The sequence below is a fragment of the Aquarana catesbeiana genome, linkage group LG08, assembly GCF_042186555.1.
Source record: "Aquarana catesbeiana isolate 2022-GZ linkage group LG08, ASM4218655v1, whole genome shotgun sequence".
Classification (NCBI taxonomy): Eukaryota; Metazoa; Chordata; class Amphibia; order Anura; family Ranidae; genus Aquarana; species Aquarana catesbeiana.
Window position 1 is genome coordinate 18,375,366 of NC_133331.1, and position 13,156 is coordinate 18,388,521.

At 43.5% G+C, this 13,156-nt stretch overlaps 1 protein-coding gene across 2 annotated transcripts in view; it reads right to left on the reverse strand.

Moving 5' to 3' along the window:
* Positions 1-13,156, reverse strand: part of LOC141105617 (C-type lectin domain family 2 member A-like) — a 94,682-nt gene that overhangs the window by 21,670 nt on the left and 59,856 nt on the right. For both annotated transcript variants that reach the window (XM_073595570.1, XM_073595571.1), the window contains exon 3: positions 6,669-6,773. In XM_073595570.1, the coding sequence (XP_073451671.1) occupies positions 6,669-6,773 (105 nt within the window). The remainder of the gene's footprint in view (positions 1-6,668; positions 6,774-13,156) is intronic.

Consider the following 13,156-nt stretch of genomic DNA (forward strand, 5'->3'; position numbering starts at 1 on the left):
GGCCCACACTCACACAACCTAAATCCAATAGAACACCTCTGGGACATTATGTTTCGGTCCATCTAACTCCGCCAGGTTGCACCTCGGTCTGTTCAGGAGCTCATTGATGCCCTGGTCCAGATCTGGGAGGAAATACTCCAGGACACCATCCGTCGTCTCATTAGGAGCATGCCCGGGGCATGCATACAAGCACGGGTGGGTGGGGGGGTTTTGGTACAAACTACCGAGGCCCATTTTGAGATGCTGCAATGAAATTTCAGAAAATTCAGCCCTCTGTAGGTTGATAATTGTCAATTCCATCAAACGATGTGGCATCCTTTCCTTCCTAACACATTACACAGTCCATATCAGTATAGATATCCAGCATAATATTTTTCTCCATTGAGATCTGATGTTTTTTCAAAGTATTACTTTAATTTTTTTGAGCAGTATACATACACTTAAAAATAAAAAAAACGTGAAGAATTGGCAAATAATGTAAGTACCTGAATCTCCATTCCTAGTGATAATAGTAGCCTGAATTCAGTGATGGGTGTGTATGTTGTGTACTGTTATTCTCTCCCTGCCAGATAAGAAAGGTCAGGCTGTAAGGACCCCCATAGGGGCTGACCTGTCTCCTGACATAGCTTAAAGTTGATAACTGCACTTTCTGGCTGCTGGAAAATGGCAAAACTCATTTAATGAAAGTGGTTGTAAACCTCAGACATAAAATCTGAACAAAACACATATTTCTATAATGTTTACTTGCCTCACTCCAGAGAAGAGTGAGGGTGGTGCTAAGTTGGTCTATAGAGTAGGGTTAACCCACATCCCTGAAGTACAAGCAAAAATGGAAATTTGTTCCTCTTATGGGAATTTGGAGGGAAAAGACTACTCTGGAGTAATTGCGAGTGTAATTTTATTATGAAAAAGTGTGTAGATATGACACATCTACATTGCACATAAGTGGGTATACATGGAAATACAGGCTGCGTAATACAACAAACTTGCAATACAGTGTATGGATTTCACAATCATCAGACTCCGTAACATATGGAACACACATACGGGGAGTACCCAACGCATTTCAAGTTATACTCTTCTTCAGGGGTATCTGATTGGAAACAGCACAACAAGGGTATGTCATATAGTATTGCTGGGGGGTATCATGGATTACTGCATCCACTTAAAAGCAACTTGGAGGAAGGGCTGTGGGGGACAGTGGCCACTAATCCTGTGCTCGCTCCTGGTCCGAACCGGGCATGCCATGTTTGCCAGACCCAGCAGGACCACAGGGGATGTTCCAAAACAGGGGGCGCTGAGACACCAAACGGTATGTGGTGGGTCCTAGGGTGAGACTCCAAACCCTGAGAAGGTGTCCCCGTGCTGGGCCGAGGGATTCTGCCCAACGGAGGCAGCTAGGCCATCTGTAGGGGTTGCAGGAACCCAGACGTCCCAGAGCCTGGACCGAGGTACGACCCGGTGTATAGGGGGTCCTTGTGTATACTTAGATGGCCTTGAACCGGAAGGTGCAAGGAAAAGGAGGCCTCTGAAGTGCTGGGGGGCAGCTGAGGGTAGGCGCCTAACCCAGAGTGCAGTGTCAGTGTAGCTCTGGATATGAATGTCCAGCCTGGATGGTGCTGAGGGAGGGAAGGGAGCGTGGAGCCGAGGATTGAATAGGTTTCTGCTCCACAGTGCGTCAACCTCCCGACGTCAGTTACAGATGAAACGTACGTCGGGAGGTTGACGCTCTGACGTCATCGCATCTTGTCTCGAACGGGCGCTCGCCAGCCAGCCGGCGAATCGATTTTTTTACACTGGTATCTTGTAAGTTTTCTACCTCTATTTTTATAAATTTTTTTATTGGATTTACATTATGGCCACCTTCTCTTTGCCCTTATGTCCGTGATTTGGGTTGCGGTACCATCCATCCACATGCCCGCAGCCACGCTGCATAGAGGGATGCCTCATTGCTGGCTGGACATCCGGATCTGAGTTCACTTATGTGCACGGTTTGCTTGCTATCCGTCGTGCTGTATAGAGGGATGCTTCACTGCTAACTGCATACCCGGATTTTGGTCTATCTACGTGCCTGTTGTGCTTGCAATCTGGTAAGCGTGCATTTTAGGCGGTGGATGATCACTGTGAGGGGTGTTTCCATTTCCTACCTTTCCACATTGGCCCTTATGAAGAGCTATTAGAGGATTCTCTCTATCTCCCTAGAAGATTTTCTGGATTTCTGACGTATTGACTTTGCTATATAATATCATTTTGTACACTTATGTTTTGATGAATTTTGATGTTTTTGCATATTTTTATTTTGCATTAATTGATTTTTATGCACTTATTATCATTCATGGTATAGCACAGTTTTTTCTTTGTTTTCCTGTATTGTTGTGTATATTGCACAGTTGAACTGCTGCTTTTTAAGGGGTTTCTTTAAAAGCACAGTGTTTTCCTGTTTTCTCTTTTTATCCCCTCACACTGACAGCAGGGGGAAAAAAATACAGATTATCGATCTTCAGTTTACATCAAGTGATCAGCTGTCATTGGCTGATCACTACCAGGAGATTTTGGAGCACTTCATGCTTCCTTCCGCAGGATGCTGACTTCATTTTCCAGCAGCACTTGGCACCTGCCCACATTGCCAAAAGCACCAAAACCTGGTTCAATGACTGTGGGATTACTGTGCTTGATTGGCCAGCAAGCTCACCTGACCTAAACCCCATAGAGAATCTATGGGGCATTGACAAGAGAAAGGTGAGAGACATGAGACCGAACAATGCAGAAGAGCTGAAGGCTATTGAAGTAATGGCAGTAATTGCTGCAAAAGGGGCCCAAACCAAGTACTGAGTACATATGCATGCTTATACTATTCAGAGGTCCGATATTGTTCTATGTACAATCCTTGTTTTATTGATTGCATGTAATATTCTCATTTTCTGAGATTGTGGATTTGGGGTTTTCATGAGCTGTAAGCCATAATCATCACAATTATGACAAATCACGGCTTGAACTATCTCGCTTTGCATGTAATGAGTCCATCTCATATATTAGTTTCACCTTTGAAGTTGCATTAGTGAAATAAATGAACTTTTGCGCGATATTCAAATTTTTCGAGTATCACCTGTATTTTACTTTTTACAATTTTTTAATGTAACATTTTTTACAGTACTCTCTATTTGTAAGCATTGATATTTGAACTACCTTCTCAAATTTATTCTGAGGTTAGAATATGTTTATTCTCCCTTGGTCATTTTTTGCTGATTTTTGAGCTTACAATGTATCCCTTTTCAGATAGCACTCTCCTTTTTGGCGCCTGTATGTCCTTCTCTGTGATACACCAAATTTATCTGCATCTTTCAATGTCCTTCAGACATCAGGGTCGTGACCTCCATAGATAGGACACGTTCCACAGTTCAGGTGGGGATAGAAGGGGGCACGCTCGGGTCTAATGCATTTGCGAGAAAATTACATTTTGTTTTAAAATGTTTCAATTTGTTCTGATTAGTGAATATTGATTTTCTAATATATTGTCTTTAACCTATAGTTACCATGTTATGCAGTGCTTACTGGAAGTCTCCTGAGGAATCCATTGCATGGCGAAACATGTAGAGCAAGAAGCTACTGCTGGTTCCTCATATTATGGTTACTGTATGATGATACTGTGATGTTTTTTAATATATTTTGTATTAATAAATGAAATATATTTTTATATATTTGACTAGTACTTTTTCATGGGCACCCTAAAAATCCCATTCCCTTTCTTCTGACAATATATGTATTCATAGGGATGTGGTACCCCTTTGACTATCCAACCTCCAGCAATTTACAATATTTACCTTCTCAAATTTATGTTTCCTGATGTTTGTTATTCCAAGCTCTTTTACTAAATCCTTTATGCCATCCATTCATAAAAATGTGTTTTTTTGTAAATGTATGGCCTACTACAGTTGTTGAAAGTGCCCTTTTTTATGTTTTTGTCCTAATTCTGTGCTGCTGCCTATATTCATATTGTGGAAACTAAAGAAAAGTGGTCTGTATTTTTTTTACATTTTTTTGTAAACATTTTTATTTCTTTTTCATGTTCCTATCTAAGTTTTAGTTTGTTGTAATGGTGTATATAACCAAAAGTATTACAGTGGCCACTTCAAGAGGTCATTTCTAGCTGGAGTAATTGTCATGGCTGACATACTCCACTATTGCACTTTTGTAAACGTTTAGTTAAAAAAATATTTTTTTTTTCGTTGTTTACCGCAAAATCGTTATTTTATTTTTTTTGTGAATTGTACTTAACTTACCACTTAACTTACCACATGCGATAATTTATGCACAGGACCCCTTATTGTGGTCCGTGAGCGCTGGGCGATCTCCCGACTGGGTCTGTCACTCAGCGACAGACAGAAGGCAGAGCAGCCCGAGCAGCCGAATAGAGTGCGGTGGCTGCTCTGCCTTCTATCCGAGTGACAGGCGGAGCATACAGGAATGTCAGTTTGTGCGAGGTGGAGGTGGCACAGGTAAGGCTGCATTTCATGGGCACTGATCAGACTCCATTTTATAGGCACAGGTAAGGCTGCATTGCATTGGCACTGGTAAGGCTGCATTTCATAGGCACTGTTAAATATTTTAGTACACCATTTGGTTCATAATATTTTTTTTCTTGTTTTCCTCCTCTAAAACCTAGGTGCGTCTTATGGTCAGGTGCGTCTTATGGAGCGAAAAATACAGTATATTGTTTGTAGATGCCATAGAGAAATTAGGGTAGACATGAAGGGACAGGAAGTGTGTTATTTGAAGGATCACTAAGTGAAAAAAAAAACTAATGTAGCTATCACATCCAAATACTGTTTTTTGGTTTTGGGTTTAAATAAGCTTTGAAGCGCTTGTTAACCTAAGAATAAAAAAAAAGGATCCTGTCCCTTTAAAGCATGTTATACAGCACAGTGCTTGTGCTGTGTCATTTGGCCCCCTGTATCACCTGAAGTACTTGGCTGACCTGCCAGTTTCTCCCCTCCCCTATGTAAGTTTACCACGGTATATCATGGCTGCTGAGCCCAGACAGTGTGGTCAGCTTACATGCCTCCATCATCCGTCGCTATCTGCAGCTCTCCTATGTCCTCCTCTGTCCTCTGTCCCCCCTCCCTGCCTGTCAGCTAGTGACAGTCCCTGCCCCTCCTCCCCCCGCCCGCCCGCCCCTTCTCCTGCTGCTGAAATAATTCTGACCTGTTAATAGTATCAGCCCTGTCTCCTACTGACAAGTGCCCCTGTGTGTGATCTATAAAAATAAAGCAGTATATACAAGATTTCTGAGCACCAATCAGCGCTCATGTGACCGGCTGGCTCTCTCCTCCTCCCCTCCTGACTGATGTCAGCGGAGGAATCTTGGCCCTGCATGCTGCATCTGTCAGACGGGGAGAGGAGAGAGCCGGCCGGTCACATTAGCGCTGATCGGCGCTCAGAAATCTTGTATATACTGCTTTATTTTTTTAAATCACACACACAGGGGCACTTGTCATTAGGAGACTATTAACAGGTCAGAGTGACTTTTGAGAATTGTCGCTGTCATTACTTTCAGTGTTTGATGACGGATCTCCCCACAAATCACTATCGCTTAATTCTGCGAGTGAGAGCTTTATTTTGGGGGTATTTGATCACCTCTGCGGTTTTTCTTTTTTGCGCTATATACAAAATAAGAGTGACAATTTTGAAAAAAAACACAATTTTTTTACTTTTTTGCTATAATAAATATCCCAATAAAAGAAAAAAAAAAATCTTCATCAGTTTAGGCCAATATGTATTCTTCTACAGATTTTTGGTTTTATAAAAGTTATAGTGTCTACAAAATAGGGGATCGATTTATGGAGTTTTTATTATTTTTTTTTTTTGTCACTAGTAATGGTGGCGATCAGCAATTTTTATCGGGACTGCAACATTACGGTGGATAGATCGGACACTTTTGACACTTTTTTGGGACCATTGACATGGTCGCGCCCACCGGCCACGCGCATCGGGTCCCCCCCATCGTGCAGCGGATGCGTGCCTGCTATGGCTCTTAAAGGAGCCACCGTACATATACAGCGATTCGCGCAGGAGAGCCATCCTGCCGCCATATACGTACAGGAGCCGGTCGGGAAGTAGTTAAGATCCACAACTTTTTTTTTTCTCGTGTTTTGGGGAGGGTGGAAGTTTTAGTGGGACTGTGAGTATAAGGGAAAGAAATTTGTTAAACCAAAGGGGATATGCAGAGCATCCCCATAAGTGATATTAATGTACCGAGACGTGGCTTTTATCTTATTTCTGTAGTCTTGAGCCAAGCAGACCCACAAAATACATGTGTGGCCCCTCTTCTATCTCCTCTTTCCCCTATAAGTAAGGAATGACTGCAAAGAAATACACTATATACAGAAGATTGGTGGGGCATGGGGGGGGGGGGGAGAAGTAAACCTACGTACCCTCATCCCTCTCATATGGAAGAGAGGGGGAAGGGAAATTAGATAAAGAAAAATGCTCCACAGCTGGCCCCAAGGGGTCTGTGGGGGTGCGGACGTGCTGCAGAGTTTGCGTGACTTCATTAGCAGTAGCAATTTTGTAAGGACTGAAGCTTTTATTTGAAACATTTTATTTTATCAGATTCTGCCTTGTTTTCTTTGGTAAAAATTCTGTAAAGTTCATAGCAACTTAGAACTTACCTTTTGGAAACACAACAACCAATACCAAAACAAATGATACTACAATCCAAAACCAGTACACAAGGAGGACACACCTTCTGGTTGACCAAGGTTTCTGCCACATTTCTGAAAAACAATACAGAGGTCAGACATTAGAGGTACATAAAGTCTGATTGGAATTGTGAAAAAAGTAATTAAAAAAAAAAAAAAAAAATATATATATATATATATATATATATATATATATATATAAAAAAAACTGAATTGTGAAAAAAGAACCTTGCGCCAAAAGTAAATGTGTAAGAGAATAAAGTACCTAAAATAGCCTCTCCCTATAAGTGTAGATATACTACCCTAAGTGAGAAAAAAAAATAGTGAGGGGGCATTAATGATACAATAGTGTTAACACAATTTTAACGACAGTAACATAAATTAATAGTAAAAACTGTTATACTTCATACATTATATACATCAAAGTGCAACGTGCTAAATGTTAATGTGAATATAAATTAATAATAATTATAAAGTCCATAAACTCTTCAGTGATAAATTACCAATGTAACATAAAGTGTAACACCATCACCATTAGGTAGTAAATCCACAAGATTATACCCAATGTGCTTACATAGGATTTCCGGTCACGTCACAACCGGGTCCCTGACTTTTTTCTCTACACAGCAGTTGAACGCACAGCGACCCACCAGTGCGAGCCGGGCGTGTATGGTTCCATCCTAGTGACTTATACGGGCTATCCCCAGTGCCGGGCACACACAAATGTAAGCAGGCACTCTGTCATTTGTTTTTAATCCTTTTATTAAAAAAAATATTAGGGTATTGGTTCCTTCCTTCTCTTATTTTCAATGGGTCTCCATGGTGGAGAGGAGGATAAAAACATAAGCCTCCTGTCATATCTCCAATGACATTCAAGCAAGTCTAAGGATTATACCTACCAAGTACTATTTGACCTTCTTTTTAACCACATCAATACCGGGCACTTTCACCCCCTTCCTTCCCAGACCAATTTTCAGCTTTCAGCGCTCTCACACTTTCAATGACAATTGCGCGGTCATGCTACGCTGTACCCAAATGAAAGTTTTATCTTTCTGTTCACACAAACAGAGCTTTCTTTTGGTGGTATTTATTCACGACTCTGTTTTTTATTTTTTGCGATATAAGTGAAAAAAGAGCGGAAATTTGGAAAAAAACACAATATTTTCTTCTTTCTGTTTTAAAAGAAATACAATAAAATCGAATTTTGTCATAAATGTAAGCCAAAATGTATTCTGCTACGTGTTTTTGGTAAAAAAAATCCCGTTAAGTGTATAATAATTGGTTCTTGTGATCACGGACAGATGTACGCAAATGATCATGTACAGATGTGCGCAGGTGATCACGGACATATGTGTGCAGATAATCATTGGGACATGTGATTTTACTGTTACATATGTGGAGGACAGGTGTTTTTACTATGTAGGGACATGTGTTTGGGGACATGTGTTTTGGGGACATGTGCTTTGGGGACATGTGTTTTGAGGACACTAGACACTACATTGTGTGGGGACACTAGACTGGTGATCAGTGAGTAAAAAGCTGTAAAAAACAGCTCATACTCACTGATCACCAGCCAGCTGCAGAGATCCGCTCTCCTCTCCTCACCGACAACTTCTGTGTGAGGAGAGGAGAGCCGATTGTCTAGCAACCGGCTCTGTATTTACATCACATGATGGCTGTGATTGGACACGGCCGTCATGTGATCAGGAGGACCAATCACAGAGCCCTCCTGGCGATCGGAGATGCGCCGTGTCTGGGTGACACGAGCGCATCGAGATCACGCTGCTGCGCGGGCACGCGCGATCCCTCTCCTTCTGAGGGACGTTCCTGAGCGTCCACTCAGAAGGAGAGAGCACCCACCCAGCCGTTTATGTACAGTGGCCAGGTGGGAAGTAGTTAAAGAGGAAGTAAACCCTGATGGGTTTTACTTCCTCTTTATTTCCCTGCAAAGGAAAAGCATAATGGGCTACTATGCTTTGCCGTTGTCTACGGCGCATGCGCCATAGATATCGGCGCTCGTCTCTTTTGTAAATATCTCCTAAACCGTGGAGGTTTAGGGGATATTTCCTGCACCTACAGGTAAGCCTTAATCTAGGCTTACCTGTAGGTAAAAGTGGTTGTACAGGGTGTACAGGGTATACAACCACTTTAAGTAAAGAGGTCATATCTGTCTGGTGAACAGGAAATCCTAACTAAGCACATTGGGTATGTTCTTGTGGATTTACTACCAAATGGTGATGGTGTTACACTTCATGTGACATTGCTAACTTGTTATCACAGAAGATTTTATGGACTTTATAAAAGGACCTTTTTATTATTAATTTATATTCACATTAACATTTAGCACGTTGCATTTTGATGTATATAATGTATGAAGTATAACAGTTTTTACTATTAATTTATGTTACTGTCATTAAAATTGTCCTAACACTATTGTATCATTAGCGCCCCCTCACTATTGTTTCTTATCACATAAAGTCTGATATTTATCATTATTGGTGTAGAAATCAGAGAGACAGAACATAATGAAGATGTGAGGTACCTGGTAGTTGAGCCTGACTGGTAGAAGGAGACCTCTCTTAAGCGCTGGTTCAGGAGCCGCTGGAAGTGGGAACAGTGGTCTCCTGAGCACAGTGGGTAGGAGGGCCTGATGTAGGTTCCAGCAGAAGCAGACACCGGAACTGGAAGGATGTCCCTCAGGGATGGCTGAGCTGTGGATGCAGGTAACTGGTGCAGGCCGGTAGGTAGGCTGGCAGACAGATGCGAAGACAGCAGCTGGATGCAAACAGGCAGGCTGGAAGCAGCGTTACAGGACACAGGTAAGCAAGGTCAGACAGTCCGTATTTGGCAGGAGATCAGGCAGGGTATAAACAGGAGGGATGATCCAAGGGTAGTCAGACAGGCAGGAGTTCGGCAACGGGTAGCAGAGTAAACAAGGTCAGACAAGCCGGGTCGGATAGGAGACTGGAGAATGGTCAGACGTAGCCGGGTCAAAGCAAATAACAAGCAGGCAGATACAGGAACTTTCAGGTGCAGAGCTGCAGACGAACAGCAGCTAACATGAGCACCTGTCACTCTTTTAAAGGCCCCTTGGCGCTAAACGGCGCTAGCGCGAACGGGCGCGCGCACGGGCGCGAACGCGCGTACGGGCACCCGCGGGAGCGCGCCGGCGCCCCCTGGTGGGGATCTTGGCTGAATTCGTCTAGAAACACTCCTTGTGGACCTACGTGCACGCAGATTCACCCGACGACTGCTGACGTGCCCCTGACATTGCCCCCCCCAACGGGCAGCCTCCGGATGCCCAGATAAGCCTTTTTTTCAGGATGGGCAGAGAAGTATGCATGAATTAAACGTTTGGCATGAATATTACAGTCAGGTTCCCATGAGTTGTCTTCCGGACCATACCCTTTCCACTTAATTAAAAACTGTACTTGCCCAGACCTCTTTCTGCAGTCAAGGATGGATTCCACTTCGTACTCTTCATTGCCGTCCACCAGAACTGGTTCAGGGACCCTGGTGCCCCTATCAGGGAAAGGATCATCTACAGCAGGCTTTAAGAGTGACACGTGAAATACAGGGTGTATCTTAAGTGAGTCAGGTAAGCATAATTCATACAATACTTCGTTAATTTTCCTTTTCACAGGGAAAGGTCCAATAAATTTTGGGGCAAGCTTCTTGGAAGGACATGTCAATCTGATATTATTAGTAGACAGCCATACCTTGTCGCCAAGCTGAAGGTTTAGATCTCCCCTTCTTTTCTCATCAAAGAACCTCTTATTGTCAGCTTGCGCTTTGGATACCGCCTCCTGCAAGATCCGGTTATTTTGACTGAGAAACTGCACTGTGTCCTGGACCGCTGGAACTGGAGATTCTGAAAGAAAATCTGGTAAAAAAGATGCATGAAACCCATAATTAGCAAAGAAAGGAGATTGACCCGTGGCAGAGTGACTGGCATTATTGTACGTGAATTCTGCTAGTGGCAGCAAGGACACCCAATCATCTTGCACAAAAGATGTAAAACACCTAATGTATTGCTCCAGAGTCTGATTTGTCCTTTCAGTTTGCCCATTAGTTTGGGGATGGTATGCTGAGGACAGAGCTAATTCAATCTTCAAATTTTCACAAAGGGCTCTCCAAAAGCGTGAAGTAAACTGCACCCCCCTATCAGACACTATATTTGCGGGAATCCCGTGTAACCTGACAATTTCCCTAATGAACACACGAGCCGTCTCTACAGCAGAAGGTGTTCCTTTTAGAGGCACAAAGTGGGCCATTTTGGATAGCCGGTCGACGACCACAAAGATCGCCGAACACCCCTCAGAATATGGCAGTTCGACTATAAAGTCCATTGCTATCATCCTCCAGGGCCTATCCGGTATAGGCAATGGTCTTAGTAGTCCCCACGCTCTGTTCCTGGGGGTTTTATTCTGGATGCAGACAGAGCAGGAGTTGACATATTTCTTGCAAAATTCCTTTAAGTTAGGCCACCAAAAAGTGCGCTGCACCAGCTCAAGGGTCTTATGGACCCCAAAATGTCCTGCAAGTGGGTGGTCATGCAAAAGTGTCAGCACCTTGACTCTGACGTTTTCTGGTACGAAGATTTGACTTCCCCTCCATAATAGTCCATCTCGAGGTGTTAGGGAAGACCCCTGAAGACTTGAAGGTTCTGGGGATGCTTCTCTGATCATGGATAGCAAATCTGTCTGAAGGAGAAGAAAACTATTTGCCGGCAAAATAGTGTCAGGGACAGAAGAGTCTTTAGGATTATCAAACATGCGTGACAGTGCGTCTGGTTTTATATTCTTGGATCCCGGCCGGTAGGTGATGTGGAAGCAAAACCGTATAAAGAATAGAGCCCAACGGGCCTGTCTGGGTTTCAGTCTTTTAGCAGATCTTAGATACTCCAGATTTTTGTGATCTGTATAAATCAGTACTGGATGGACTGCACCTTCAAGCAAGTATCTCCATTCCTCCAAGGCTGTCTTGATGGCAAGTAACTCCCGATCCCCCATATCGTAGTTCCGCTCAGCCGGCGAAAGTTTCCTAGAGAAGAACCCTACAGGATGCATCAGGTCTTTGTTGCCCTGACGTTGGGAAATAATAGCACCCACAGCTACTTCGGAGGCATCAACCTCTAGAATAAAGGGCAAAGATGGGTCCGGATGGCTAAGAATCGGAGCTGACGTGAAACACCTTTTTAACTCTTCAAAGGCCTCCTGGGCTTCCTGGTTCCAGTGGAAACGAAGATTCTGCTTGGTTAGCTGTGTAATGGGGGAGATGATGGCAGAGAACCCCCTGATAAACTTCCTGTAAAAGTTCGCAAATCCAATGAAGCGTTGTACGCCTTTCTTGTCCATGGGTGCTGGCCATTCTAACACAGCAGACACTTTCTGAGGATCCATTTTAATGCCGGTTGGGGAGATGACTAACCCCAGGAACTGAATCTCTTTTTGTTCAAATTCGCACTTCTCCGCTTTGACATACAATCTGTGCAGGCGGAGTCGAGCTAAGACTTTACGGACATGTTCCCTGTGTTGTTCAAGTGAACTGGAGAAGATAAGGATATCGTCCAAGTAGACAATTAAAAAGATGTCCAGGAAATCTTTAAACACATCATTGACCAGATGCTGAAATGTGGCAGGAGCATTGCAAAGGCCGAAGGGCATGACCAAATATTCGTAGTGCCCGAAACGGGTCCGGAAAGCCGTCTTCCATTCATCCCCGGCCCGAATGCGGACCAGATTGTAGGCCCCTCTCAGATCTAATTTAGTAAATATGATGGCGGTCCGTAATTTTTGAAACAGTTCCGGTATTAGGGGCAACGGATAACGGTTTTTGACCGTAACTTTGTTTAGTTCCCGATAGTCCACACAAGGGCGGAGCGTAAGATCTTTCTTAGAGACAAAAAATATTCCCGCCCCAGCTGGTGAAGTGGACTGTCGAATGAAGCCTTTTTCTAGATTTTCATTGATGTAAACCTTAAGCGCCTCTTGTTCCTTCTCGGAAAGCGAAAAGATGCGCCCAAAAGGGATCTCAGCTCCAGGAAGCAATTCAATTGGACAGTCATAGGGGCGATGGGGTGGCAGAGAATCTGCTCCCTTCTTGCTGAATACATCTGCAAAGTCCTGATAGACTTCTGGTACATTTTGAAGCAGATCTGGGTCAATGTCCATACATAGCAGGGTAGTAGCAGGATTAACAGGTTCAGGTAGGCAATGTCTTTGACAACCTTGATCTCGCCCGTGGCCCAATTGACAAGAGGATTGTGGGCTTGAAGCCAGGGCATACCCAAAATGATTGGAAAAAGAGGTGATGAGATAACGTCCAGGATTAAGATCTCTCGATGCTGAGATGAACAGGTAGCAGACAGAGGAAGGGTTTCTTGAGAGACCTGCCCAGATTTTATATGGGACCCATCGGCCAGAAAAATTGAAAGTCTATGTGTTTTGTCTTTTAAA